The 24,773-nt window shown below is 42.3% G+C and overlaps 1 protein-coding gene across 3 annotated transcripts in view; it reads left to right on the top strand.

Moving 5' to 3' along the window:
* The window catches only part of shroom2a (shroom family member 2a), a 41,878-nt gene that overhangs the window by 14,239 nt on the left and 2,866 nt on the right, over positions 1–24,773 (top strand). The window contains exons 1-9 of one of the 3 annotated variants that reach the window (XM_079574848.1): positions 4,568–5,302; positions 7,652–7,753; positions 8,251–8,373; positions 9,993–12,159; positions 13,977–14,065; positions 20,323–20,763; positions 22,325–22,858; positions 23,754–23,913; positions 24,141–24,413. In XM_079574848.1, the coding sequence (XP_079430974.1) occupies positions 7,656–7,753; positions 8,251–8,373; positions 9,993–12,159; positions 13,977–14,065; positions 20,323–20,763; positions 22,325–22,858; positions 23,754–23,913; positions 24,141–24,413 (3,885 nt within the window). In that variant the 5' untranslated portion in view covers positions 4,568–5,302; positions 7,652–7,655. Of the gene's footprint in view, positions 1–4,567; positions 5,303–7,651; positions 7,754–8,250; positions 8,374–9,992; positions 12,160–13,976; positions 14,066–20,322; positions 20,764–22,324; positions 22,859–23,753; positions 23,914–24,140; positions 24,414–24,773 lie in introns of those variants that run through there. The other 2 variants (XM_079574846.1, XM_079574847.1) reach the window with 2 other exon arrangements.

Below are 24,773 nucleotides of genomic sequence, written 5' to 3'. Positions count from 1 at the left end.
ACTTTACGTTGCTTTTCTGGCCCATTTTTGTCGCTCTTTTGGCGCGCCTTTGTCACTTTTCTGCTGCGTTTTCATCCTTGTTTTTGTTGCTATTTTAACACATTTTTTATGAAGCTTTTAGATTTGGGTAATGCCAAACTAGAGAAGATGTGCTCGGTTCAGGTGGGGGTTAGGTGGGGTCCTGTGCCAATTTTGTTTTTACTAGTAATGAAATGAAATGCGTGAAGTTTTCCTTCAGTTTATTGAATATGCAATTGTTTGTGGAAAAAAAGACTGCCCAGTTTTTGTTAGCATTACTGTGACGCTAATCCTGAAATGTGACCCTGGAAGTTTTGAATCGTGCTTATAAACTCATCCCTGTGAAGAATTGGGATATTTTGCTTTTATTGTTATAGGCCATTTTTACTCATTACTTGTCCGTGAGAGATAATACTACGCTGACAGAAAAGACAAAGGGAGAGAAGGATATTGTACATCCAATTACACAATGAAGATAATTTTTTTCACTCAAACCTGACTGTAAATACTGTTTAAGTGGCGCAAGCCCGCATTTAGCTTTGCCTGTTAGCTTTGCTAGCTTCTTCTTCGTGAGTCCTTTAGTGTGTATTGGTTGCTCCGATCCGGTGCAGGGAAGTTGCAATTGTGGTTTTCTGGCCAGAGACACCATTCATTTTTGTGAAGCCAATAGTGGTTAATGCAGTACTAAGTAACTTGTTTACCTTAATAAATCCTTTTTGTTGTCCCTCTGGGGCTAATACAAGTGGGATGATTGGGGGGTCTTTCATCTCCCTCTGGTGTCTCTGGCCAGAAAACCACAATTGCAACTTCGCTGCCACCGGGTAGGTGTCACCAATGCACACTAATGGAATCACGAAGAAGAAGGGAACAGGCTAGCGGGCAAAGCTAGCAGCGGGCTAGCGCCACTTAAACAGTGTTTACAGCCAAGTTTGAGTTAAAAAAAAAAGTATCTCCATTGTGTAATTGAATGTACAATATCCCTCTCTCCCTTTGTCTTTTCTGTTAGCGTAATATTAACTCTCACGGACAATTAATGAGTAAAAACGCAATATGCTACGACACCCACAGTGGCGCTTAGGGCCTCTCGGGGCATAAGTTACTTTGTGCTGCTTTAAGGCTGCGGCACATATACGGCAGAGCACTGTTAAGTCCTCAGTGTTGTGGATTTGAGTCTCGGCTCTGACAATTAGCTAAATGTCTCTCCCTGCTCTTCCTTGTTTCACCCTGATCTGTCATTTCTTATTAAGGCTAAGGTCCGAAAATATCCTTCATAGCATAGTTGGCTAAGTAACCTACACAGTCTCTACTAGTTGTATCTTTGACATGAGCAATGAATACTTTGAGCCACTTTAGTGTCTAGACATTTTATCATCCTTTTGTACATGTCTTGCAATGCAAATGTTTGCATTTAAATTTTGAGCTACAGTCATTTGTTTAGAAACTTGTTCTTAGATTTTTTTCCCTTTACATTGTATGTTGACTGTGTGATCTTCAGTGCACCAGCGTCACCTCCCATGGGCGTTCATGCTCAATCCAATTATACCTGGAGAAGCTTAATGACCTGCAGTGTAAGCATTGAACTTAGCCGCACAAAGGGAGGGGTCTCTGTTTATCGCCCTTTGTTTTTCTAAATAAGCCGACGCAGTATGTTTGGCATGCAGCGCTCTGAATTCTTGCTGTAAGTGGATTTCTTAAAATTGTTGTGCGCTCAAGTAAGGATACTGCGCTATGGACTTTTTTTCTGCGTGGATTAGTAAAACATGCACCCCCGTGGTTTAATATGGTTCGTTCCAAAGCCAAGGTGAGGCATTAAAGCCAGTTCTGACAGGAAGAAAGGTATAAAGTGAAATATTTTTGCTGCTTGGCATAAGACACGGCCTATTAAACATTTATGAGGTATGTACTTAAACGTATTAGCTATTGATGTCCCTATGATGAGTGCTCAGTTTTACCGCTGTGTGAAAATGTATTTTGGATGGACTTGGTTGTTTTTGCAATGTTTTCACTACTGGCCTTTTAACTTGAGCAAGGAAATGTACGCATGAATGGATAGTAATTATTTATTTCAGCAACTTTCTGGAAAGAAAAGGTCACTATAGTTTTGGCACAATAAATGTTACCTAATATGTTGGTGGTCTGTTGATTTGTGAAATGAAAACATGTTTAGTTTTTCCCATACCCGTTTGATGTAATTGATTCTATAGGATAAATCTACACTTGAAAATTGTTTTAGACCAAATACCCCTTACATCTTGACTTAAAACCACACTACGCAACATCTAATTTAATAAATCTCATTAAAACCTGCTACTTTTCAATGAGATCTCGCTCCTTTGCTTCTACTACAGGTAGCCGGAAATTTGGTTGAAAAGTGAGATCTTCTTCCAAGTGCTTTATTGTTATTATTTATTTAGTTCGTAAGACATTCTGTATCGCAGGCATGTTTTGTGTATGAATGAATGTATTGATCCCCAAGGTGAAATCTTTACCAAGAGAGAAGTATATATATATATGTTTTTTTTTTAAATTGTTTTCGAAAATGAACATCAAACACACACAAACTCAATAAGTCGGGACCTGTTAAACTAAGCCACACCCCTTAAGAATAAAATGTACAGTTGTTGACTTGTGTACAGTTTTGACTACGCCGCACATCTTTGAATATTTGTCATCATATACAACTCATTAGGATTTATAGAATCGCGCTCACCCTAAGGCAACTCCATTTTAAACGTTTAATTTTGGCGGTTTTGGCCGTTCCTCAAAGCGCCTCCATTTATTAACTTCCATCACGTCGCACTTTTATGGTCAATCGTTTTAGAGGGCCCTTCCTTCACTCTGACACGTTTGTTAACAATGTTCGCAGGAGGACAAGAAGACAATGCTAATAATCTCTGCATGTGATAATGATGTGTTTGAGAGTTTACATTGGAAACAATGGAGGCCCAGGTGTTGGTGTGAGGCGGAGGTCAGCGCAGCAGACAGGGGCTTGACAGCTGGTATGCAACAGGCTCCAGGAATGTGCTGGTCATTATAAAGTGCTCACGGTTCACCTCCCTCACCTGTGACATGACTGGCCTGATTGTATAAAGTATAAGGAGCGACTGAAGAAGCTCATTGTGAGAGCCTCGGGGTATAGACCACTCGCAGGGACAAGATAAGGAGTACAGTAGTGTGCAAGAGGCAGGGTAAAATACTCAAACTTACAAAAAGAAATGCTATTTACTATACTAAATCTATTGCATTGCACAAAATAATGCTTCAATAGCCTTCTTTGAATGTTATAACGCTTGCTCACAGTGGATCACTTGAGTTGAGTTGACTTTTTATCTTTAAGTCGTAACTATTCCTAACTCTAATCATCTTGCTTCATTTCCCGTTAAGGAGTTTTAGCGAGAAAAGGCTGTGATTTCCGACGGGAGAATCTGTTTACTCTGTTTAGTGCCAATAGTTTAGATCAACAAGCTGAAGGTGAGGTGGCTCTCACTAATACCAGGCTCAAGACGTAGGAGTTACGTAGCGTTTTGGACGTAAATGTACGTGTCGGGGGGAAATGTTTTTGTCCAAATGCTTACCGGACTTTTATGATGTGTTCTGGAAGGCTTCTCTTGGCATCGTCTAAAGCTTTGACTTCTTCACCTGGTACTTTGGACAATCTAAAATCTCTCCTCCTGCTTTGTAACAGCAACATTCAACATTCACTTTGTGTTTGTGGTGGTTATCCACAAGACACTGTTCAATAGAAGAACTTAAAATGAATACTCTTGATTTTCAAGACGGAAGGTGGAAGTTAAGAGATCAGCGCTAAACAATTGGAGAAAAAAATGCAATATTCGATAAATGTCTAGAATATTCTGATTGACAATCTTTTACCAAACCAAACAATTTAGGTAATTTGTTGGCTTTTAAATCAAATTAACTCAAAACAGGACGTAAAATAATAGATGCAGTCGGCCATTTTAGCCATTTTCTGGCAAAATATAACATTATTTATCACATACAAATAAAGTGAAGTCTAAATCGGGTCCATATAGATGTTTAGCTCAGCTCACAGTAGATTGTTCAGTGGAAGCGAAAAAACGGCAGTCATAGTTAGCGCTATCTAGTGTTAGCATTAGCACGATGCTAACATGAAGCATCATGTTAGCATTCTCCGTTATTTATGTATTTATGGGCTGATGAACCACTTTGCTCCTCCCCTTGTCTTTGTTCCTTTATTTAGTACAAAACTATATTCATAATTCAGCATTTGTTAAAGTAGTTTTTGAATAATTAGAGAAAGTTTAGATTTTTCTCAATTGTTTTCCCCCTTAACTGTTTTCAAACATGACCATGTATGGCCGATTCCAGAGATGCCGTCTGCATCTATACTAAACCAGGACCTAAATAAGGCTAAAATGGAACTAAGTAGAAAAATCATGTCTAAGACCGAAGTATTGCACATTATCATGTTACCTTAGCTGTGATTGTAAAAATATGTGCAAATCTAAGTCAGATGGAAGACCTTAGTGAGTTTGCGGTATACTGTGTCACCTGACCTAATTTGGTGATGTATTGTGCAGCTGTAAATGGGTCGTTCGTGTCAGCAAATGCTGTGTCCATCAAGCAAAACAAAAAGGTTTGTTTTAGATGGAGTAAACCTCAAGTTTTATTTGGCGTTTAGACCCTTAAGCCAATTACACCAGTTGAAACATTATTATTGAGTTTTTCAGGAAACACGCCTGGCCCCGCCTCCCGAAAGATCAACCTGTTGCTATAGTAATGGAAGAATGCATGTCCCCCTCACAACAGGAGAGGAGCCCGGCATTTCATCTGGCCATTAGCATATTAGCCCCGCGAGCCAATGAGACGCCGCAAGGTGCAGGGACTCTCCGGAGCGACTGGCTGTGACAATAGCCCTCCTCCTTCCCTGGGCACTTTTCCTCCCCCGTTTTTCAGGGGCAAAACCTCGGTAATCCACTCGGAAATCTCCCCCCAACTAAATCTGAGTTTGTTGGAGAAAAGTCCCTCATATGTTGGATTATGGGTGTAGTGGGCAGAATGTAGACGTTTCTTACACAGTGGTTGTTCAGGGACTTGTTGATGCCTCGTGCTTCGGTCCCCAGGGGCCTAAACATGTCTTTTTTTTGTTGTTTTGGCCTGTCTTTGAAGTGTGAAGGGAATGTGGCGGCCTTCAACTCAATGGCTTCTGTGGTCCAAATTGATTGCTAGTCCAGGTTTTCGCTGCTCTTTGGGACTACGTCTTCCTTCCTTTAATCTAGTGAGACTTTGATCCAGATGCTCGGTGAGTCCCTTCTTGTTTAGCTTTCATCTCTCCTCCTTTTGCATGTGCCCACACCTTGCTCTGACATGTGTAGATTAGTGGTGAAGGCACACAGACGTGAGGCTTACCTAATTTTATGACCCCAATGCTGGTAATGTTTGTCTTGTCTATTAAGTATGAGGTCAGACATCATCTAGGTTAAGCCATGATCAGTAAGATTTAGCATTTCGAGGCTAAATTAATCCGTTAAGCAAAGGTTGATCTTAAATCGAAAATAACAGGAACACTTAAGAATACCTTTCTTGTTACTTGTGAATAAATAACACGTTTTTAATCGTCATGCAGTGAATGTGCAGTTGTTGTTTTTGTATATGAAGTAAAATGTTTCAAGTCAAAGTGGTCGCCAAAATAATAACTAATCTTAACTCCAGTTTAGGCTAGTTTCTAAGTCATTGTGCCACATATTTTGGTAGTTTTGCAAAGGAACTTGTTGTAAGTAAGATGTGGCCCTTGAAGTGATCACTCAGAGAAAACAGTGGTGCGCCCCTGCCCCCCATCCCGTCGGACTGACTCACTTTCCGAGCATATCTGTGCCGGCCCAGCTGTAGCCCGGACGATAGGCCTAATAAAATCCCGCCTCATTTACATCCCAATAGCAGGCGCCATGTGTGGCTAGCTCGGAGTGCCCCAGAAACATGGGCTCACTGGGCACAACTCAAAACTCAAGGCTTCCCTTTGTCCACTAAATAAGCCTATAGACTAATCCACAGTCATTTTGAGGAAATGTCCGGTTTTGTTAAGCTTAAATCAATTAAATAATAACCATTACTTCATTTGACTGTAAGATTTAATGTCTAGACACCGGACCGAAGGTGCATGATGATGTCATATGTTGACTGCAGATTTTGCATGTTGATGTTACTTTTTCTACGCAAGAATAAGCCCCGAAAATCATCAGTTTTCCACAGCCAATACTTGGGAAATAAATTAGATAAGGACTAAATAAGAAGTAAACAACAGATCAAAAGGTGTAATGTATGATAATGTAGCTATATTTTATTTTCTGCAACATAATGAATAGGCACAACAGATTATCCTTTTTCCGTGTAAAATAATCACAAACATATAAAACTATACGCTATTGGTATAAAGAACTGTTAAAGGATATGATAGAAGCAACAGGCTTACACCGCTAGTTTTATTTAATGTTACAATTACAGTTAGGTGAGTCACCGCCCCTAAGGAGAAATATCATGTGGGATATACCGCGAAGGCGGTGGTCGCACATTTAGTGACAAAATGTCTCATCAGGTTCTTAGTTAAAGTAAAAAGCAGTGGTCAGGAGCTGGTTGTTTTCACCTCTTGTGGCCAGATCATTGCAGGCCAGAGGTGACTGACGGGGCAGGACCTCCTGACCTCAGCTTTGTAGACCCGTCCCAGTCCAAAGAGGCTTTTTGCACGTTGGAATGTTTTAGTTTGTTGGACTGTTGTTTTTTTTCATGTGTGAGTTTTGTGTAAGTTTAGCACTTAGTAAAGTTTAAATAGTTGATCTGGAGAAATATGGAGAGATTATTCTATATCTTCTGCAGTAGGGTTTTCTTTAGTCCATTCATTCTTTAAAATTCTAAAATACTGTTGGCAAAATTTGTTTTATTGGCAAATTGTAAGTGGCCCAATTCAAAAATAACATATACAAATCCATGATGGCTGTAGCGCTTGATCTTATTTAATGAACATGTACCAATTCCATGTAAAGAGGTCCATACATCTCAAGATTTTGAAAATATCGTCACTGAATCAACTATACCTCAGTAATTAGCAAATCCATTCCCTGTGTCTGTATCAAGTTAAAGGTTAAACAGTGTCTTTTGTGCACGAGTTAGTGCCAGCTCAGAGCGTCATGGCGGACACGGGACAGGGCAGGGGGGCAGACGACAGCAGGGGCGAGGGGTGCGCGCAGCCTGATCTGATTGTGTAAGAGATTCCCTATTCTCTAAGCCCCCTGCCCCATGCCGGCTTTGTCCTCTCCTCTGGGACCATATGGCACAGGTCTGCACCTCCGCTCTGCCCCTGTTCCAATCATGAGCTCATGAGCGATGACCAAAACGATGCCCGCTTTGTCGTCTGAGTGATGTCGGTCAAGATTTTTAACCCCAATATCCATAAAAGTAGAGCACGGTGTGGCCACAAGAGGGGGTTGTCACTCCACTTGTGAATACATGGTAGACACTGTGATCCAGTTTGAAGTTCAGTAATCTATTGTAATATTTTACCACTTAAAAAGAACATGGCTTACTTATTTTTATCATCTGTGAGTGAGTTTGCTGTGCCAAAGTTCTTAGTGTGTTGTGTTCCTCCCCTGCTGCCCAGGAGGATGAAAATGGTGGATATAGTAGCTCAGAAAATGCCCTCTGAGAATGACGTGCATGTGGCGAGGAGCTTTCTTACGAAGATTTTGCGAAGTTCAATGAGGTATGGCTCTGTAGCAACACAATGTGTCATCCCATCTCCTCCTTAGACACCATACTGTCATTGTTACCATGCCTAACCTAGCATTCTTCCCTCTGCTCATGTGGTTTATCACCTGCTTTCATATTTTTTTGGAGGAGTGCTTTGTGATTAGCTGCCCACCCCATTTGTAGCGCATGCATTGCCTATCTGTCGCATTCTTTACATTTTCCATGAAGCACAAATTGCAATTAATGAAGTTGTCTTTGCATTTCTATCCCACGCCTCCCAGAAAGAACCGTTTTAAAGGGTAGGTTCAACGCAGTGAAAAGTTGCTCTCCTGCAGAAATAAGTCCCGTGGTCGCATAATTCTAAACCACTGGAAATCTTCATGCATGCAGTTTCTTTTAAAGTACATTTTTTGCTACGTAGATATATGAGGAAGCACATAGCGTTTTCCATACAGCCTAGTCTCTAATCCCGCTCTGTCTTTTTTGCCTTTTTTTTTTTTTCTTCTGCAGACGGAATGAACCCATAAGCAGGCCTCACTCCTGGCACTCCACCAAGTTCAACGAAAACCAATCGGAGCCAGCCAAACCCCAGTCCCCGCCCGCACAAGTCTGGCACACCAGATATGATGCAAGGTAAGTCCACAGGCAGAGAGTTTGCATCGCGTCTCACTGTGGGAATGTGGCAACCGTACAGATGAATAACTGTGGTATTTTTGGCGCTTTTCCACATATTTGAAGGTGTGCTCATTAATTCTGTTCGTCTTCATCGGTTCAGTATTTCAGTCAGTCAGAAGCTTTAGAACTGGCTCCAAATGGAATTGATTCATTGACATCAGTTGGGCTGTACAACTTATTGCAACTGAATCAGAATTGTAATTTGGATGGTTGCAATTGGCACATCAGAACGGCTGCAAATACTTCAGTAAAACAAAATACGGTCTTCATTTGGTTTTGTAAAACCTGCTGACCTTCTAGTTTAGACCTCTTGCGCAGGACATTCATATTCATTATGCCAAAATTAAGCCCTGAAATGTCATTAAAACATTACATTTCAAATCTGAATTTCTTTGGAAAATAAGGATATTGACTATTTTTTTTATGCATAAGCAATAAAAAAAAATTTAAAAAGAAATTTAACGCATTCATTCTATAACACATTCATCTGCAGTTTGGGCTGAAATTGTGCACATTTTTTAGGTCAGATGTTTCCTGTCCAATTTTATCTTTAACCTCTTAACCCCCGCCTTATCTAACTATATTTTCTACAGTTTGGCATTACCCAAATCTAAAAGCTTCTTGAGAAAAGTGTGAAAGTAGCAAAAAAAAAGAGACGTGAACGAGGATGAAAACGCAGCAAAAGAGCGACCAAAACATGATGAACAAAGTGACAAAAAAGCGACGAATATGCAACAAAAGAGCAACAGAAAAGTGACGACAAAGTGACAAAAATGTGATGAAGAAGCAACAAAAACGCTAAAAAAGGTTGCGACAATACAAGGAAAAAAATCTGTTTAAGATCTTTTTTTTTTTAGCTTTCAAATGAGGCATTATCCTGGCCTATAGGCTGTAAGCTCAAGTCAAGAAACTTTTAGATTTGGGTTATGCGGAACTGGAGAAAATGCACTTGGTTGAGGTGGGGGATAAGAGGTTAAAACATTTCCCCTCATTCTTCTGTTTTGTGTAACGTTTGCAAATCTTAAAGGGACTATACAGAGTTTAAAAGTGTTAAAATTATGTATTTTCCTCCCCCTACATGCAGCAGCCGCCATGTCCTATTGTGTAGAATGAGCTCAAACCTGTTCACCACAACTGCCTCTAAAATCCTGCACTCAAAAAGGTGTTAATTCGGGTCCGAAGTGCCGTCATGCACGAGCCTAATATAGAAGCTGCAGTTATGCATAAGACCTGAGGTGGCAGTAGTGAGTATAAAATGTCAAACTTGCATCTAGCCCCTTTAAAGCATTAAATATTGACAGCTTGTTTGTGTTTATAGCATTTCAAATATAGCACTTGGGCTTACATTACATTTGAATTGCTGCTACTTGCATAAACCCTGTCTGTAACTGTGTTCTGAAGTGCAAGTTGCTCTTCCATTATTAGTGTTATTCATTTTGTTTTCACAAAATTGTGCAGCCCTAAACTCTAAGCACCTCTCTGAATCTGTGTGATGACTGCTGTTGTTATAATCTGAATATCTATGTAAGTTATAGCCCCGCCGTTCTTTAACGACTGTGTGTGGTTCCCTCCTCCAGCTCATCATCAGCGGACCTCAGTTGGGAGCAGACCAACCTGCGTCGGGTGTCGGACCAGTTCAGCTCCCTGGGCAGCATGGACAGCCTAGAGCATGTCCCGCACCCTTACCCCGCTGGCCCGCTCACCTCTGCCAAATCCAACAACAGCATGGAGCACCTGGGAGGAGGAGGAGGAGGAGGTGGAGGTGGAGGGAAGAGGGACTCTGCCTACAGCTCTTTCTCCACCAGTTCAGGCACACCGGACTACACTCTGTCCAAAAGCAACGCTGCCTCGACGGAAAACGTCCTGTACAAAGTCAGCCAATGGGACACGGGCAGCAAGCACCTTAATAGTAGAAATAATCAAATTGAAGGGGCGAGACAAGACGATAGGGTGACTTACTTCCAAATGCCAGGATGTGAGGGTCAACACAGTGAGGACCAAGCTGGCTCTCGGATCTCCACTTCGAGCAGGTCCGGCAGCTATGGCCCCGTGTGGCACGTCCCGGAGAAGAGCAAAAAGACCTCCTCTCCCTCCCCGCCTCCGCCCGCCCCACCCACTCGCAGTGACAGTTTCGCCGCCACGAAGCAACACGAAAGGGGACTCCACACGGGACACTTCGAAGCACCGCCAGAGCCCCACGGCAAGATGGCGGTGGAGCACAGGCGTAGCTACAATCTTTCCCCGAAAAATGACTTTGACAATTTGAATCAAAATGTCCACGGCCACAAACAGCACTCCAGTAACAGTCAACAGGGGCACCATAGCGACAAAAGCACTTTCTATCCACAACCTTGGACTTCATCTGCTGCCAAGCCATACAGCAGCGCCCAGGAAATGCCTAGTAATGGTTCGACACACAGTCAAAATCACAGAAGAAACCTAAGCACCTCTTCTTCAACCACTGAACAAAACAACGAAGGCTCAAATCGCTACTACTGCGTCACAACAAACCCGCCTTTGCATCCCGGTGTCCAGCAGCCGTTCGTGGCAGAGGACAGGAGAATTTCAACGTCTAGCGAGCGCATGTCTCTGAGTCCACAAACGGTCACTAAAGTGAGGTACAGTCTGCCTCCGCCACAGCACGCGACGCAAGCAAAAGCAATGGAGGAAAGGGGTAACCAACCGTCGAATTTAGAGACTCTGTACATGAGCTATCCTTCGAACAGGACGTCTGAACAGCGAAGGTCAATGCCCGCTCAACCCGTGCCTGCACACCAAGACATGAAGCCACAAGTAAATAGCAAAATATGTCCCAAAACTACGCCCATTCTCCACTCCTTGTCACTGGACGCGAGCACAAACTTAGATGAGTCGAGCGACGGCAAAAACATGCAACGCAACGACCGGTTCGCTACCACTTTGCGGAACGAGATCCAGATGAGACGGGCTAAACTGCAGAAAAGCAAAAGCGCGGCCACCCTCCCTGCTAACGAAGCGGAGATCGAAGGCGACCAGGATGTTTGGAAATCTTCGGAAAACGCGACACCGACTTCTAACGCGTACAAGGACAACCTGAAGGAAATGCAGGCGCGAGTGCTCAAGGCCACATCTTTCAGGAGGAGAGACCTAGAGCCGGTTTTGATAGAGCATCCCATTTCCGAGCTTCCCCCGAATTTTACGTCCGTCTCTCGCAAAGAAATCAACCTTTCCTTGCCTCCCGTTTCAGAGTCCGTTAGGAGTAAATCGGGTCCGGGCAGCGTTCAGGTCACTCGTATCGGGGGTCGCAGAAGATTCTCAACAGAGAGGAAAGTGAAATCATTCTCCGAACCTGATCAAATTCACCACGTCGGGATGAGGGAAGATCAAACCGCGACCACTTCATCAGACAGAGAAAGCGGCGCGGCAGCTTTTGTGGAAAGTTCGGCACAGAATCGCACAGAGGTCAGGCCACAGTCTTACGCAGCCGGTGTAGACACAACTCCTGTTCCTCGCGGATGCCCCGAGGATATCCAGGGAGACTCGGCAAACGCTCCGCCCGCCCCGGAGCATCAGAGGCTGGGGACGTTCGCGGAGTACGAGGAGAGGTGGAGCGTCAACAAGAAACCAGCGGGAGAGCAAAAGGCGTCGGGACGGTACCGATCGGCGGATAATATTTTGGATCACGGGACGGAGGAGAGGAACAAGAACAGCACCTGCTTCCACGAGAGGTCCAGGTCTTCCCCCTCTGCGGACGTCTTTGTACCGGTGAGGCATAATTACTGCTTTTCTCTAATGTACTAAATGTACTAAAAATGTGTGTTGTTTTGAGGGCCGGGTACCATTAATTTTTTTTTTCGATACCGTTTTTTTTGCAATTTTTTACGACACCTGCACTAAGATACATGTCATTTAGGACTAGAAAACAGAACAATGATGTGTGGAAGATCTGCAGATTTACAATATCGGGTTCATCTCCAATGTCAAGAAGTATGTGGAAAAATGGGGGGAAATTGGGGGAAATTGGGAGAAATTGTGGCAAAAATCAGGAAAAATTGGGGAGGAATTAATTGGGGAAATAGGAAAAATCTTAGTAATAAACAATGAGAAAAAATTAGGGTGGAAAAAATGGGGAAATGAGAAAAAATGTGGGCAAAAATGAGAAAAAATGTGTAAAAAATAGAAAAACATTTATTTGCTTTCGATTCTTTAACATTGCCATGCTGGCATCGTTTTATCATTCATGCTTCACATGATGCAAGGACAAGAAGTTCTTGCGTCTTGTGAAGTATGAATGGGCCTTAACAGTATCCAGCTCTATTTGTTGTGCACAATGAGAGCTGCCAAATGAATCACAATCTAATTGAAATGGCTATGATTAAAGTTAGTAAGTTAGTATGAGATCTTATTTGTTTGTAAAACATGCTAACACTACTACTTAGTTTAGACCTCTGCAAACATGTTCTGAAATGAATGTCTTCTTGTCCTAGCATTTCATATTTCAGTATTCTCTGAAATGCTTCTGCTTCTGGACATGTTAAAATGCACCTTTGATTTCAATAAAGCAAAGATAGCAATACTTAATTAAATGTTGAATATAGATAGAAAATAGAAATTTGTAATGGGATATCTTCACAAAATCCTCAAACTCTCATACAAATGAGATTTAAGCAACTTGATCCTACATTCATATTATTCACCGTGATATTAATTGAAAGAGAATGAATGGCAAGGAGTAAGTTATCATCACGCTAATGTTAAGTCCTATTGGAGTTAGACTGACCGCAATTTCCAAATTAAGTCAACATACATTGTCAAAGGCATTGAGTCAAGTGAACTATATATTTGTTTTCTATGGGCTAATACTGTTGCACTGTGAATAGATTCAAACCAAGTTGTTTTGTATAGCCCAATATCACAACAGGAGCTGCCTCACTGGGCTACACCAAACATGTGGTGCCCAGGCAAATATAATGTCCAAACAAAAGTAACGTCTAAATAAGCAGTCAGCAGCAGATGGAAATGTACCCAGGGCGTCCCTCTTATGAAGAAAGGAAAAACTCAAAGAAAGGTCCAGTCCTTGTTGGAGCTTCAGTTCTTGTTATCAACCATGCACAAGCAATGCTGGATTGTGTGATTATGTAGCTGCAGATTGACTCTGATGAGCTGGTCAGTGGGAGTGAATGCCTTTATTACTCTACTGGATTGGCATGTGACCGACCACAGCTCCTTGTATGTCATCAATTACAATCCATGATAGGTATTACTTAACTTGAGTCTTAATGACGTCTTTTATACATGAATCATTTTACAATATGTTACGAGTAGATTATTGTTTTTTCTCAAATACAAAACCCAGTAAAGGAGCCAAGTCAAATATTAATCCATGTTTGCTCTTAATGGCACACACTGCGCTGAGGGAAGGGGCATCCACCTGCGGAAATGGTCTTTAGCGTTAAAATCCCGGTCTTTGTTGGATCTAATTCACCGAAATCCAGAGAGTAGCACTTGTACAGGTGGAAGCTCGATGGCGCTTGTTGACTTAAGTGTGACCGCATGTGTTTGTTTTACTTTTCTGTTTATAGAAGTTTCCTGCTCCTGTAAGAAAGTCTGAGAGCGAATATTCCCAGACGGAGGAGAGTAAACCTGCTGAACAGCTCAGCGCGGCCACAGGGTGAGTGTCATTCCTACTGCAGGCTCTGACTTAAGGGTCGTTCTTCAGATCTGCGAATGTGTGGTTTTGGGGTCACAGTTTACTGAGTTGCTGTGCTGTACCTGCCATAGGGCTAACAACAAACTAGAGTGATTTTGCCAGTCCTAAGCTTGGATAAATGGAGAGGGTTCTGTCAGGACATGTATGTGGTCTTAAGCTTTTGCTAAATAGAAATGCAAATCTTCACCTTTTAGAAGTATGACTTTTCTGTAACAAGTGACTGCAAGAGGGGATTTCTAAAGGAAAAGGAGATTGTTGTTTAAACTTAACAAAACAAAAGGCTAATGAAGAAAAAAATCCCGGTTCAGTTGTCGTACACGGGGTCATCTACACTTTTGAATCTATTGGTTGTAAATCCGAGATCATTTAATTTATGCTTTATTAATGCACTTAATAAAGACAATTTACTGCTTAGTCCCTTTATATTAAAACACAAGTACAGTTTGTTTGAAAAAATTGAAATCTATATCCTTCAAATTGCGAATGTTTGCAATAGTTTTCTAATTTTTTTTTTATTTATCTGTTTCTATGGCGACGGTCATGTTTTTTCATCACGTGTTTTTGCCTTTATAATAATTTTACAAGTCATACATGGGGTCATCTACACTTTTGGATTTTGGATTGGTTGTATATCCGAGATAATTTAATTTATGCTTCATTAATGCACTTAACTTGAGTATTTTTCTGATTTAGACATGCTCTACATTCACAAGACATCATTTTGTCATATGTAGATCTGGATTAGACCCAGTTTAGTTGTAATTTGATCTTGATCTAGGCCCGGTGGTGCTTCAAGATCAAGAAACTTTATTGTCCAAATATTTGATGAGATGGTAGGTTTGAGAAACCACTCCCAAAGTTCTTAGTCACATCATCAGCCCTCATAAATAGCACATGCAGAAAAATAGTTAGACACAATACTTGTTTTCCAAAACCTATACGACATTTTGCATGATTGGACATTTTTTTGACCAGTGCATATGGAAACTGGCAACAGACTATATAGATCTAGTTGTCATTGCTGTTATTGTAAGTATTAATCCAGCCACACGGTGTCAGTACCCTCTCTGAATTAATAGTGAGTTTAAGGAAGGGCATCCAGCTTAAAATAAAATGCAAAGTGTACGTATTTTCCCCATAGAGAGGAACCATGAGTAACACCAAAGTTTATCACAGTTAACAGGATGAGTAGTCCTTTATAGATTTTATGGTAAAATACATCATGTATTTCCTTATGCAGTGTAGTGGTTGCGTATCAACAATAAGGGCTTTATCTTGTGACTGAGCATACCAGGGCTTTGGCTGCGCTCTGTGGGGGCCGCTGCTGTAGGCGAGGCATCTGGCTTAAAGAGGAAGTTTCTTCACAACTGTGGAGCTGTTGGGCCTCAGGGTCTTATCGTCAGTGCGATCTGCTCTTGGGAGTAATAGCAGAAATGATGCAGCATTCTTTAAATAGTTATGTGTACAGTAGGCTATTGATAAAGCAATGGCAAGAGGGTCATTAACCAAGCGTTTGTTCATGTGCAAAACAAGTAGCGTGTGCAAAAGTGGATGTGCAGCAGAGAGTCATTTATGCTCTCCGGAATTTATGACACCGGAAAATGTGAAAAATTGAGTTACTTTAAAAAAAAAAAAAAAAACATAGATGGCATATGGGGTGTAGGCAGGAAGGAAGGAAAGAATGTGAAATAGTCCTTGTCATTGTCACAAGAACAAATATAAGAAATAGAAATTCTTAAAAATCATAGTTCAAAACAATATGCATATGATGGATGAGGTTTTGCATTATTCAGTGTGCAGTCGGCGTGTATCGGGCCTGTATCCGTGGTTACTGTTTGTTTAGTGGGCAGAGCAGTGAGTGTGTGAGAAAGACTTGATGATTTCACAAGATTGATCATCCCACAGTCGCTCTGTCAAACCGCTGCGTGCTTAGACTGCAGAACACTGCGAAAATCTACTGTCAGGGCAATTTCAACACGTCCGATGTATATATTACAGAAGAAGCTTAACATGTTCTGCAGTAGCTAAGATTTGACTCTTTTTACTGCTCACCGCTATATTTGTGGGGTTTTCCCACAGTGGTTCACCGACATTTTGTGCCATTTCTGTCTTAAAGTCGACTGAAAGGCAATTTACTGCATAGTCCTTTGCATTAAAACACAATTTGTTTGAAAAGTTTGAAATCTACATCCTTTAAATTGTGAATGTTTTTGACATGGTCTTCTATTTTTTTATTTCTGTTTCTATGGCGACGGCCATGTTTTTTCATCACTTGCAACCCTGGGATAGTGTTTTTGCCTTTTATAATAATTTTACAGGTTATTTCACACTGACTGCCCAACAAAAGAGTTTCCCCTGGATTTAACTGTTCTGGTCTGGGGAGAGTTGATCAAGTCCAGGTTCAGCAACACTATGTGCCCAAAAAATGTGATCAGCTGACGACCTGAACATCCTAAATGACCAGGTTATTCTATCAATGGATTTCTTCTTCCCTGATGGCATGAGATGACAGTGCCAGGATTCATCGGGCTCACATTGTGAAAGAGCATAATAACGACACATAATCACACATGGATTGGCTGCCACAGAGTCCAGATCTTAATCTCATCGCGAGTCTTTGGGATGTGCTGGAGAAGGCTTTGCGGAGTGGTCACACTCTCCCATCATCAATATAAGATCTTGGTGAGAAATGAACGCAACACTGGATCTTTTGACATTGCAGAAGCTTATTCAAAGCGCGTGACCCTTTTTCTGTAACCTGGTTGACGCCAGACTGCAGTGTGCACTCGAATCATTTCTTCAGTTTACCGCGGGTACGTCATCGGATACGATGATACGATTGGCTGTGGCTACGTGCAGACGCATGATAGACATTCGTAGCGCCCAATAAACGACGATCGTAAACCACACCTCACCTACGAGAAAATGAATTGATGGTCCCTAGACTAAATATCACTTGTGATTTTAGTCTGGTGTTAGCCAGGCTACTTTTTCTGTGTAATTGTGAGTAAATATGAGAAACATTAAAACTAGCCCTAATAATGTTCAACAAAGATCTGTCCCATTTTGACCTGTAACATACACATACTCTATTGTTACTTTAAAGAAGGGTAAAAAAAAAAAAACAATATCACATTTTTCCTCTCTATTACAATGTCCAGTGTGTCATCACTCATTCCTGTAGTACTACTAACCCAGATGACTTCACACTTCATAACCAGTTCTTCAGGAGGCTAAACTCCCGAAGGTGAAACACCATGATGGGTGTTGGGTGTCTGGCGCTGAGTAACCTCTATTGTTCTGGCCGTCCCATATGACGGACATTAGCATCACAACAGCAGCTGGGAAGGATACTGTCATTAAGTCGAGGGGGACCGGCCTGGCTCCACCCAGCTCCAGTGATATCGATACGTCAACAGGTGGCTGCCGTCACAGGACCAGCAGTCACTTCACATACTGACACACAGCAGCCTATAGCACATTGTTACCCCGTTAGTCCGTACTTACTGCAGAGCTGAGGACATGACCGCAGTCAGGCACGCTTACTGGTGAGTTGTGTTGTTATTTAGTTGGTTTTCACGTAACAATTTGAGATGCAGTGCTTGATGATGATGTCACATTGATGATGACTCTGAGAAAAACTTACTAGTAATTTTAAAGGTGCTGAGGTTTGTGTTTAAACTATTATTCTATGCTCTTCTATTGTTATAGGTCTCACCAGATCTGTGTGTAGAATTGTGTAGAGTGTGCTTCTCCAAGTTGTCTTTTTTTATGTTGTTCTCATAACATCTTTTTTGATCAAACTGATGCTAGATCTGGACCAGCCTCAGGATCTGTTGTTTGCTGTTTTCGCTCAAAAAAATGCATTCAAGTTCAGAAATGATGGCAACCTGGTTCTGAAAGTCGCACTGGCTCAGGGCTGGCACCGATTTGCTGTAAGAGTGGTATTATTGGGACATTTTTTTATGTCATTGTGCGAGCATCTAAAAACATCACCCTTCATAATCACAAATCTCAGCACTATTTGACTCCTACTTTATCAAGTGTAAAGAAGCCCGGCAGAGGCAGATGGGTTTCTTACTAAAATGTACTATGACAGGTTTAATATCATAGTGCCCAGACTTGTCTTCCTCCTGTATCTTGCCCTGATATCTCTGGCATCACGTTTCACCTTTCTCACCCGTCTTTAAGCCAGTTCTGACACTTTAGAGACTGGGTTATCCACGTTTACACTGAAGCCTGTCAGGACATGCAGTCGCTCCAGTTTTAATTATGGCGTTTGGAGACTAAAGACTCATCTAAGAATTAACATGCGCCTAAGTGTTGTATTAACATGTGAGCGGATCTTAGTGCTGCTGAGGGAGAACAGTGTTCGCAGGAATTACATGGCTTTCCTGTGTGGTCACAAAACCTCTTTTCTCAAAATCTAGTTCAGATGAATTGAGGATGCAGGATCATTGTTAACAGGAAAAGTGGGCATACAGGAGAAATTAATATTCAAGCTGCAATTTTCCAACGTTACTCTATCGCTGAGATGCTCCTCTTCAGAAATAGCTTGTTAGTGTGGACATTGTTGAAGACACTGCTGTGAGGAATGTCTGTGTTTATTAAAGTCCCCATTTGCATCAGCAGCGTTTTGCTTCAGCTGCTCTGATGTCATTCTCAACAAAAATGCAGACATTTAGTCATATTTTCCCATGATTAGTATATATTTTTTTTTTTTCTTCATTTTTTTTTTTTTTTTAATTTATGATACTACCCTGGAAAACATAATACGTACAGCAACGTTTTTTCATTTGCCTTTTTTTAAGGATGGATTCAAAAATCATGTAGAGTAATATTGCAAACAAATTCAATTCCTCCTGCATAAAAACATATTTACTCTTAAAGCAGTACTTAGTAGTTGTTTACCTTAATAAATCCTTTTCATAGTTCCTCTGGGGGTAATACAAGTGTATATGGGATGATTGGGGGTCTTTCATCTCCCCCTGGTGTCTCCGGCCAGAAATCCACACTTGCAACTTCCCTGCTCCGACCCGGAGGCACAATACACACAAATGGAATCACGAAGAAGAAGCTAACAGGCTAACTAGCTAAGCCAACTGCATGCTAGCGCCACTTTAGCAGTATTTACAGCCAAGTTTGAGTGACAAAAATTATCTCTGTCTTTTCCGTCAACTTAGTATTTACTCTCATGGACAATTAATGAGTAACATGCTAGGACACCTGCAGTGGCGCTTTTGACCTCTAGGGGCATGAGTTGCTTAGTTTTGCTTTAAAGCAGTACTAAGTAATGTGTTTACCTTAATAAATCCTTTCCGTAGTCCCTGTGGGGGTAATACAAGTGTTTATGGGATGATTTGGGGGTCTTTCATCTCCCCCTGGTGTCTCTGGCCAGAAAACCATATTTGCAACTTGACTGCCACCGGACCGGACAAAGCAATACACACTAATAGAATCATGAAGAAGAAGCTAACATGCTAACGGGCAAAGCTAACTGCGGGCTAACGTCACTTTAAACAGTATTTACAGCCAAGTTTGTGTGAAAAAAAATATTTCCATCGTGTAATTGGATGCACAGTAACCCTCTTTGTCCCTTTGTCTTTCCTGTCAGCGTAGTATTTACTCTCCAAGACAATTAATAAGTTAAAAAATCGTAACTTGCTACGACACCTGCAGTTGCGCTTATGGCCTCTAGGGGGAAGAGTTACTTAGCACTGCTTTAAATGAAAATCCAAGAAATGAATCTATAATCATGCTCAGCACACTGTGAGCACGTTTACATTTATATCTTAGAAAACGAGTGCCGTATATTTTTGTAACGGTCAGTAATTACATTGGTCGGTGTTTTATGCAGTGGATTAAAAACAGACTGAAATGAATCGTCCTATAAAAGTAAAGAATTGCCGTTGCATGCTTTAGCATCCATCTCCAAAGAGTTAAACCTGAAAAAAAGCCGGAGGAAAAAGTGATGTGGCCTCCGCTTCAGCTCTGCACCAGGATTATTTATTCCTCTGCGTCGACTTGTGGGATCTGAAGTATGCGAGTCTGCCCTGCCAACAGAACCCTCGCACAGAATCCTTCACACAGGAGAAGAGTGCCATGTCACGTCGACCCATAATAACCGCAGCGGCATCACAGACTGTCATCTTGAGCTCAATGAAATAATACGCTGCGATGTCTCGGGGTGTAATTAAAAGCTTTGTCTCTCCTTTTAGGTTGGCTGAGAGACTGAGGGAGCAGCCCGCGGAGCACTACGCGGCCCCGCCCACGCGTCCCGGGACAGCGTCTAGCAGAGGAGGTCCCGCCGTATCCAGCCACAAACCTACAGCCATCTCCCTAGACCCCGAAGAAGACGAAGAAGGGCCGGAGTTCGGACTCGCAGCAGGCAGGCCACCCACATGCCAAGACGTGGTCGCTCCCGGTCACCCTAGCCCCGCCTCGCAACCCGCCCACTGCCCCAAAACAGAGCCGGAGCGGGGCGAGGAACCCGTGGACAAAGGACAAGGGGCAGAGCAGCAGCCGGTCATAACATCGTCCCACATGGAGATAGGGCTGAACAGTATGGAGGCGCAGCGGCCGCCTTCTCCGCAGTTTTCTCCTCAGAGGCTCAGCGACAAGCCTCCCGTGTCCCTGAACGAAGACGCCAACTCAAACAGGTAAAAACATCGCAACATTTTGGCTCGTTTGTGCTTTAAAATCGCGGTTTTGCGTTGTACAAAGGAGCGTATTGAGACCCATGTGAGTGCCGTCGACTGCCTCTAAATTCAGTTTGCATCGCAGCAATTTAGAGGCAAAAAAAGCGATTTCTTGGGAAGCCGCACGCGCACAGTTTGTCCCATCTCCAAGTTTGTTGATTCAGGACTAATTGACATCATCTGTGCTAGCTTGTGACTGTACAGTCCGAGACCACAAGCTAGCACGAGTAAGAGGTCTGAGGCGCGCTGTGGAAAAGGAGAGCTGCCAGTTGCAATGATGGAGTAAATTGATGTTTTGAATGCCAGCGCCGCGAGATGCAAAAATAGGCAAGTTATGGTTTCAGCTTTACACTTGGCAGCTTCAAGTCTGGCAGTGAAATGAGTGGGTCTGAAACAACGTTTTGAAAGTCGGTATTCAAAGAAGATGTAGTGGATGCTTGTGATTTTCAGATTTTTTTTGGCAGCTCTGCATTTAAAAGACAATGAAACATATTTTAAATGGAACTTCAGGCTGGCTACTAGTATTGCAGTGACCCTTGTCTTTGCTCTCAAGCTCCATTGAAGACTTAAGTGTGAGTTGGGAAAGGAAGCTCCTTTATTGTGGTTATCCTCAAAATCTGAGGGTTGGAGTTGTGAGGGTTTTTAGTGTATTTTACTTATGTTTGCTGGTTTCATAATTATGTTGTGTAAGTGTCATGTTCATATACGATGCCTGGCCCAAAAAAATGTCATGTAGGCAAGGCAAGGCAAGTTTATTTGTAGAGCACAATTCATACACAAGGAAATTCAAAGTGCTTCACAGTTGCATAAATACAAGAAAGCAAATAGAATCAATAAAAACATCAACATAAAATTAATCAATTACAGTAAAAAGCAAGAGTGCAGATAAAATACTTTCAGTCATCTGCATCGGTAAAAAGAACTGTTTTCAGCCTGGATTTGAACATTGTCAGAGTTGAGGCCTGTCTCACATCCTCGTGAAGACTGTTCCAGTTTTTAGCAGCATGAAACTGAAACGCAGCCTCACCGTGTTTATTACTGACTCTGGGAACCACCAGGACACCCCTCCCTGAAGTTCTCAGGGCCCGAGATGGTTCATACGGCTGTAACATGTCAGAGATGTACTTTGTTGCTAAACCATGAAAATACTTGTAACAAGCAGAGCTGTTTTGAAGTCTATTCTCTGAGTGACAGGAAGCCAGTGCAGAGACCGGAGCACTGGACTACTCAAAAGCCATATATACTCATATGGCTTTTGCTTTGATTACCGCTGATTTTTCACCAAGGTTTTGTATTGTTGATGGGAGAGTCAGACCACTGCGCAAATTATTGACCAATTCACCTAATGCTCCATGACTGATTGAGTGCTGGGAATCACTCACTTGAGGTACTTTAACGGCACTCACTACCTCATGAACACAGTTTTCCTAGTTCCACATTGTTGCAGCAGCTGAACTGAATACATTTTAGTTCTGAAGTGTTGCAATAATGGTCGTTCTTTCTTGTTTTTTCCTTATTTTAGATTCGAGCCTGTGGTGGAGACCCAGAATCCCGCGGTGAAGAAGGTTCCCATTCGGATCGTCCACTCGGAGGGAGCCGCAGAGAAGGAGAACTGTCCCTTCCTGAGGCACCCCGACCCCACACCGCCCGAGGCCCAGACCGTGGCCACGCTCAGCAGTCTCAGCGCCGGGGGGCAGGACTCTGTTTTCTGCGCTTTCACGAGGCAGAAAGAGCAAGACGTCAGACCCCAAAACCAGCCGCAGAAGGACGCTTACATCAGCACCGTCAGAGACCACAATATGAACGCGGACGAACTGGGGAATAACAATAACAAACCGGCTGACAGTTCATCGGAGGAGCAGAAGAGGGCGGAGCTGGCGCGGGACATCATGGGAAAAGACAAGTCCCTGGCCGAGATCCTGGACCAGAGCCGCATGAGGACAACCATGGACCTGATGGAGGGGATCTTCCCACAGGGGGGGCAGCTCATTGAGGGGGCCCACCAGAGGCGCAAGGGCCCGGTCAAGCAGCCCGCACCCAGACCTCAGGACAACAGGTCAGTCATTTTCTGGCATGCTCTTTGTTGGAGAGAAAAATACAGCTTTTTTATATTCATCCCACATCACACTTTATCAGATAAGCTTGGCATTGCAAAATTATTATTATTTATACTTTTGCAGAATGTTAAGAGTTTTATTGAGATGTTGACCGATCCGTTTTTATCCCCCTTATGACTGTAGCAAAAACCCAGAGCTGCTAATGTGATTATCGGATGCTTGAGGCAAATATCTAGGGCTCATTTGGACCTATTTTTACCCTAATTAAAGTATACAAAGCTACTACAAACAACCACCTTTTTCACCACAGCGTAAGCACATTCACTTCTTCTGGAGCAAATGTTATAGACTTTCTAAAACGTATTTACTCCAAAGCTTCAGGTAATTGTACCTACTCAGCCTAAACAAAACGTCGTCCTATGTCGTTATCCCATGACCAAAACCCACTTGTTTACAAAAATGCCTGGCAAATGTGTATCAGTCTCTCTCTGTTTTGAAGTTTTGTGTTATAAATGTCTTTAGTGTCCACTGTCCATACTTGTGTACAGAGGTTAATTTGAAAAGACCTACTTAAAGGGACTCTATGGAGTTTAAAAATGTTAAAACTATATTAAACTAGTATTTCCTGCCCCTACATGTTCCAGCCATGTCCTAATGTGTAGAATGAGCCCAGACCTATTCACCACAACTGCCTCTAACATCCTGCACTGTCACTCAAAAAGTTGTTCATCCACGAGCTTAATATAGAAGCTGCAGTTACGCGTAAGACCTGAGATGGCAGTAGTGAGTATAAAATGACTCTTTAATAACTAATGTAAAGGTAAATCTTAGTGTTTCTTATTTAAATGTCGATTCAAATGAGTTATTATTAATGCCCTCACTGTGTCGTTACAGGGAGAAGGAGGAGAACATGGGTGCCGTTACCATGGTGACCAGTGCCACCTACTACAGCACGTCTGCCCCTAAAGCCGAGCTGCTCATCAAGATGAAGGACATGCCGGAGGAAGAGGCGGACTCAGAGGAGGAGCTGGACATGGACCTGGCCAACAAAAAGGTGCAGCACATCTGCAAGTTTAGAGTCAACTATGAACTGCTGTCTTTATTTCTTCTACCTGACGGGACCCTTAAAGAGCAGAAGTCTCCAAACTTATACTTCTTAATAGTAATATTTGGACACATTGAATTTCCTCTTTATACTTACTTACTTAACTACATGAATGTTTGTAGATTGTGCTCAGTATGTACCACCTGTGTCTAACATGGCAATTTCATATTTTGCAGCAAGAGCTGATCGACAGCCTGACTAAGAAGCTGCAGGTTTTGCGAGAGGCGCGGGAGAGTCTTCAGGAGGACGTCCTGGACAATAACGCTCTGGGGGATGAGGTGGAGGCTCAGGTGCAGCTGGTCTGTAAGCCCAATGAGCTCGATAAGTTCCGGATGTTCGTGGGAGACTTGGACAAAGTGGTGTCTCTGCTCCTGTCGCTGTCTGGACGCCTGGCCCGAGTGGAGAATGCCCTCAACAGCCTGGAGGAGGATGCTACCCCTGAGGAGAGGGTCAGTGACATTTATTACACTAGTTTACAACAAATGTGGTCTCTAACTTTTGTGAGCTGATTTGGGATCACATTGTTTTTTCTCAAATCTTTTTTACCCCTCGGACAAATTTTGCAGAGGGGTATTGTCTTTATATTACCCACATTTATGGGGAGTCTTGGGTTATATAATTTGCATTTGTGCATATATTTTGGTACACACAATCGTATTTCAGATAAAAATCACTAAAATATAGCAAACCCCAAAATAAAGATTCAGTGGAAAATCTTTTTTTTTTTATCCACTTGGCACAAAAAACTTGACCTGATCGATGGATGTCATTTTTCTATTGCTAGACACTTCACAAAAAGTATTTTATTT

Source organism: Gobius niger (assembly GCF_951799975.1).
Source record: "Gobius niger genome assembly, chromosome: 17".
NCBI lineage: Eukaryota > Metazoa > Chordata > Actinopteri > Gobiiformes > Gobiidae > Gobius > Gobius niger.
Note: the sequence above shows the minus strand (reverse complement) of the source record. Positions and strands in the feature narration are given on the sequence as shown.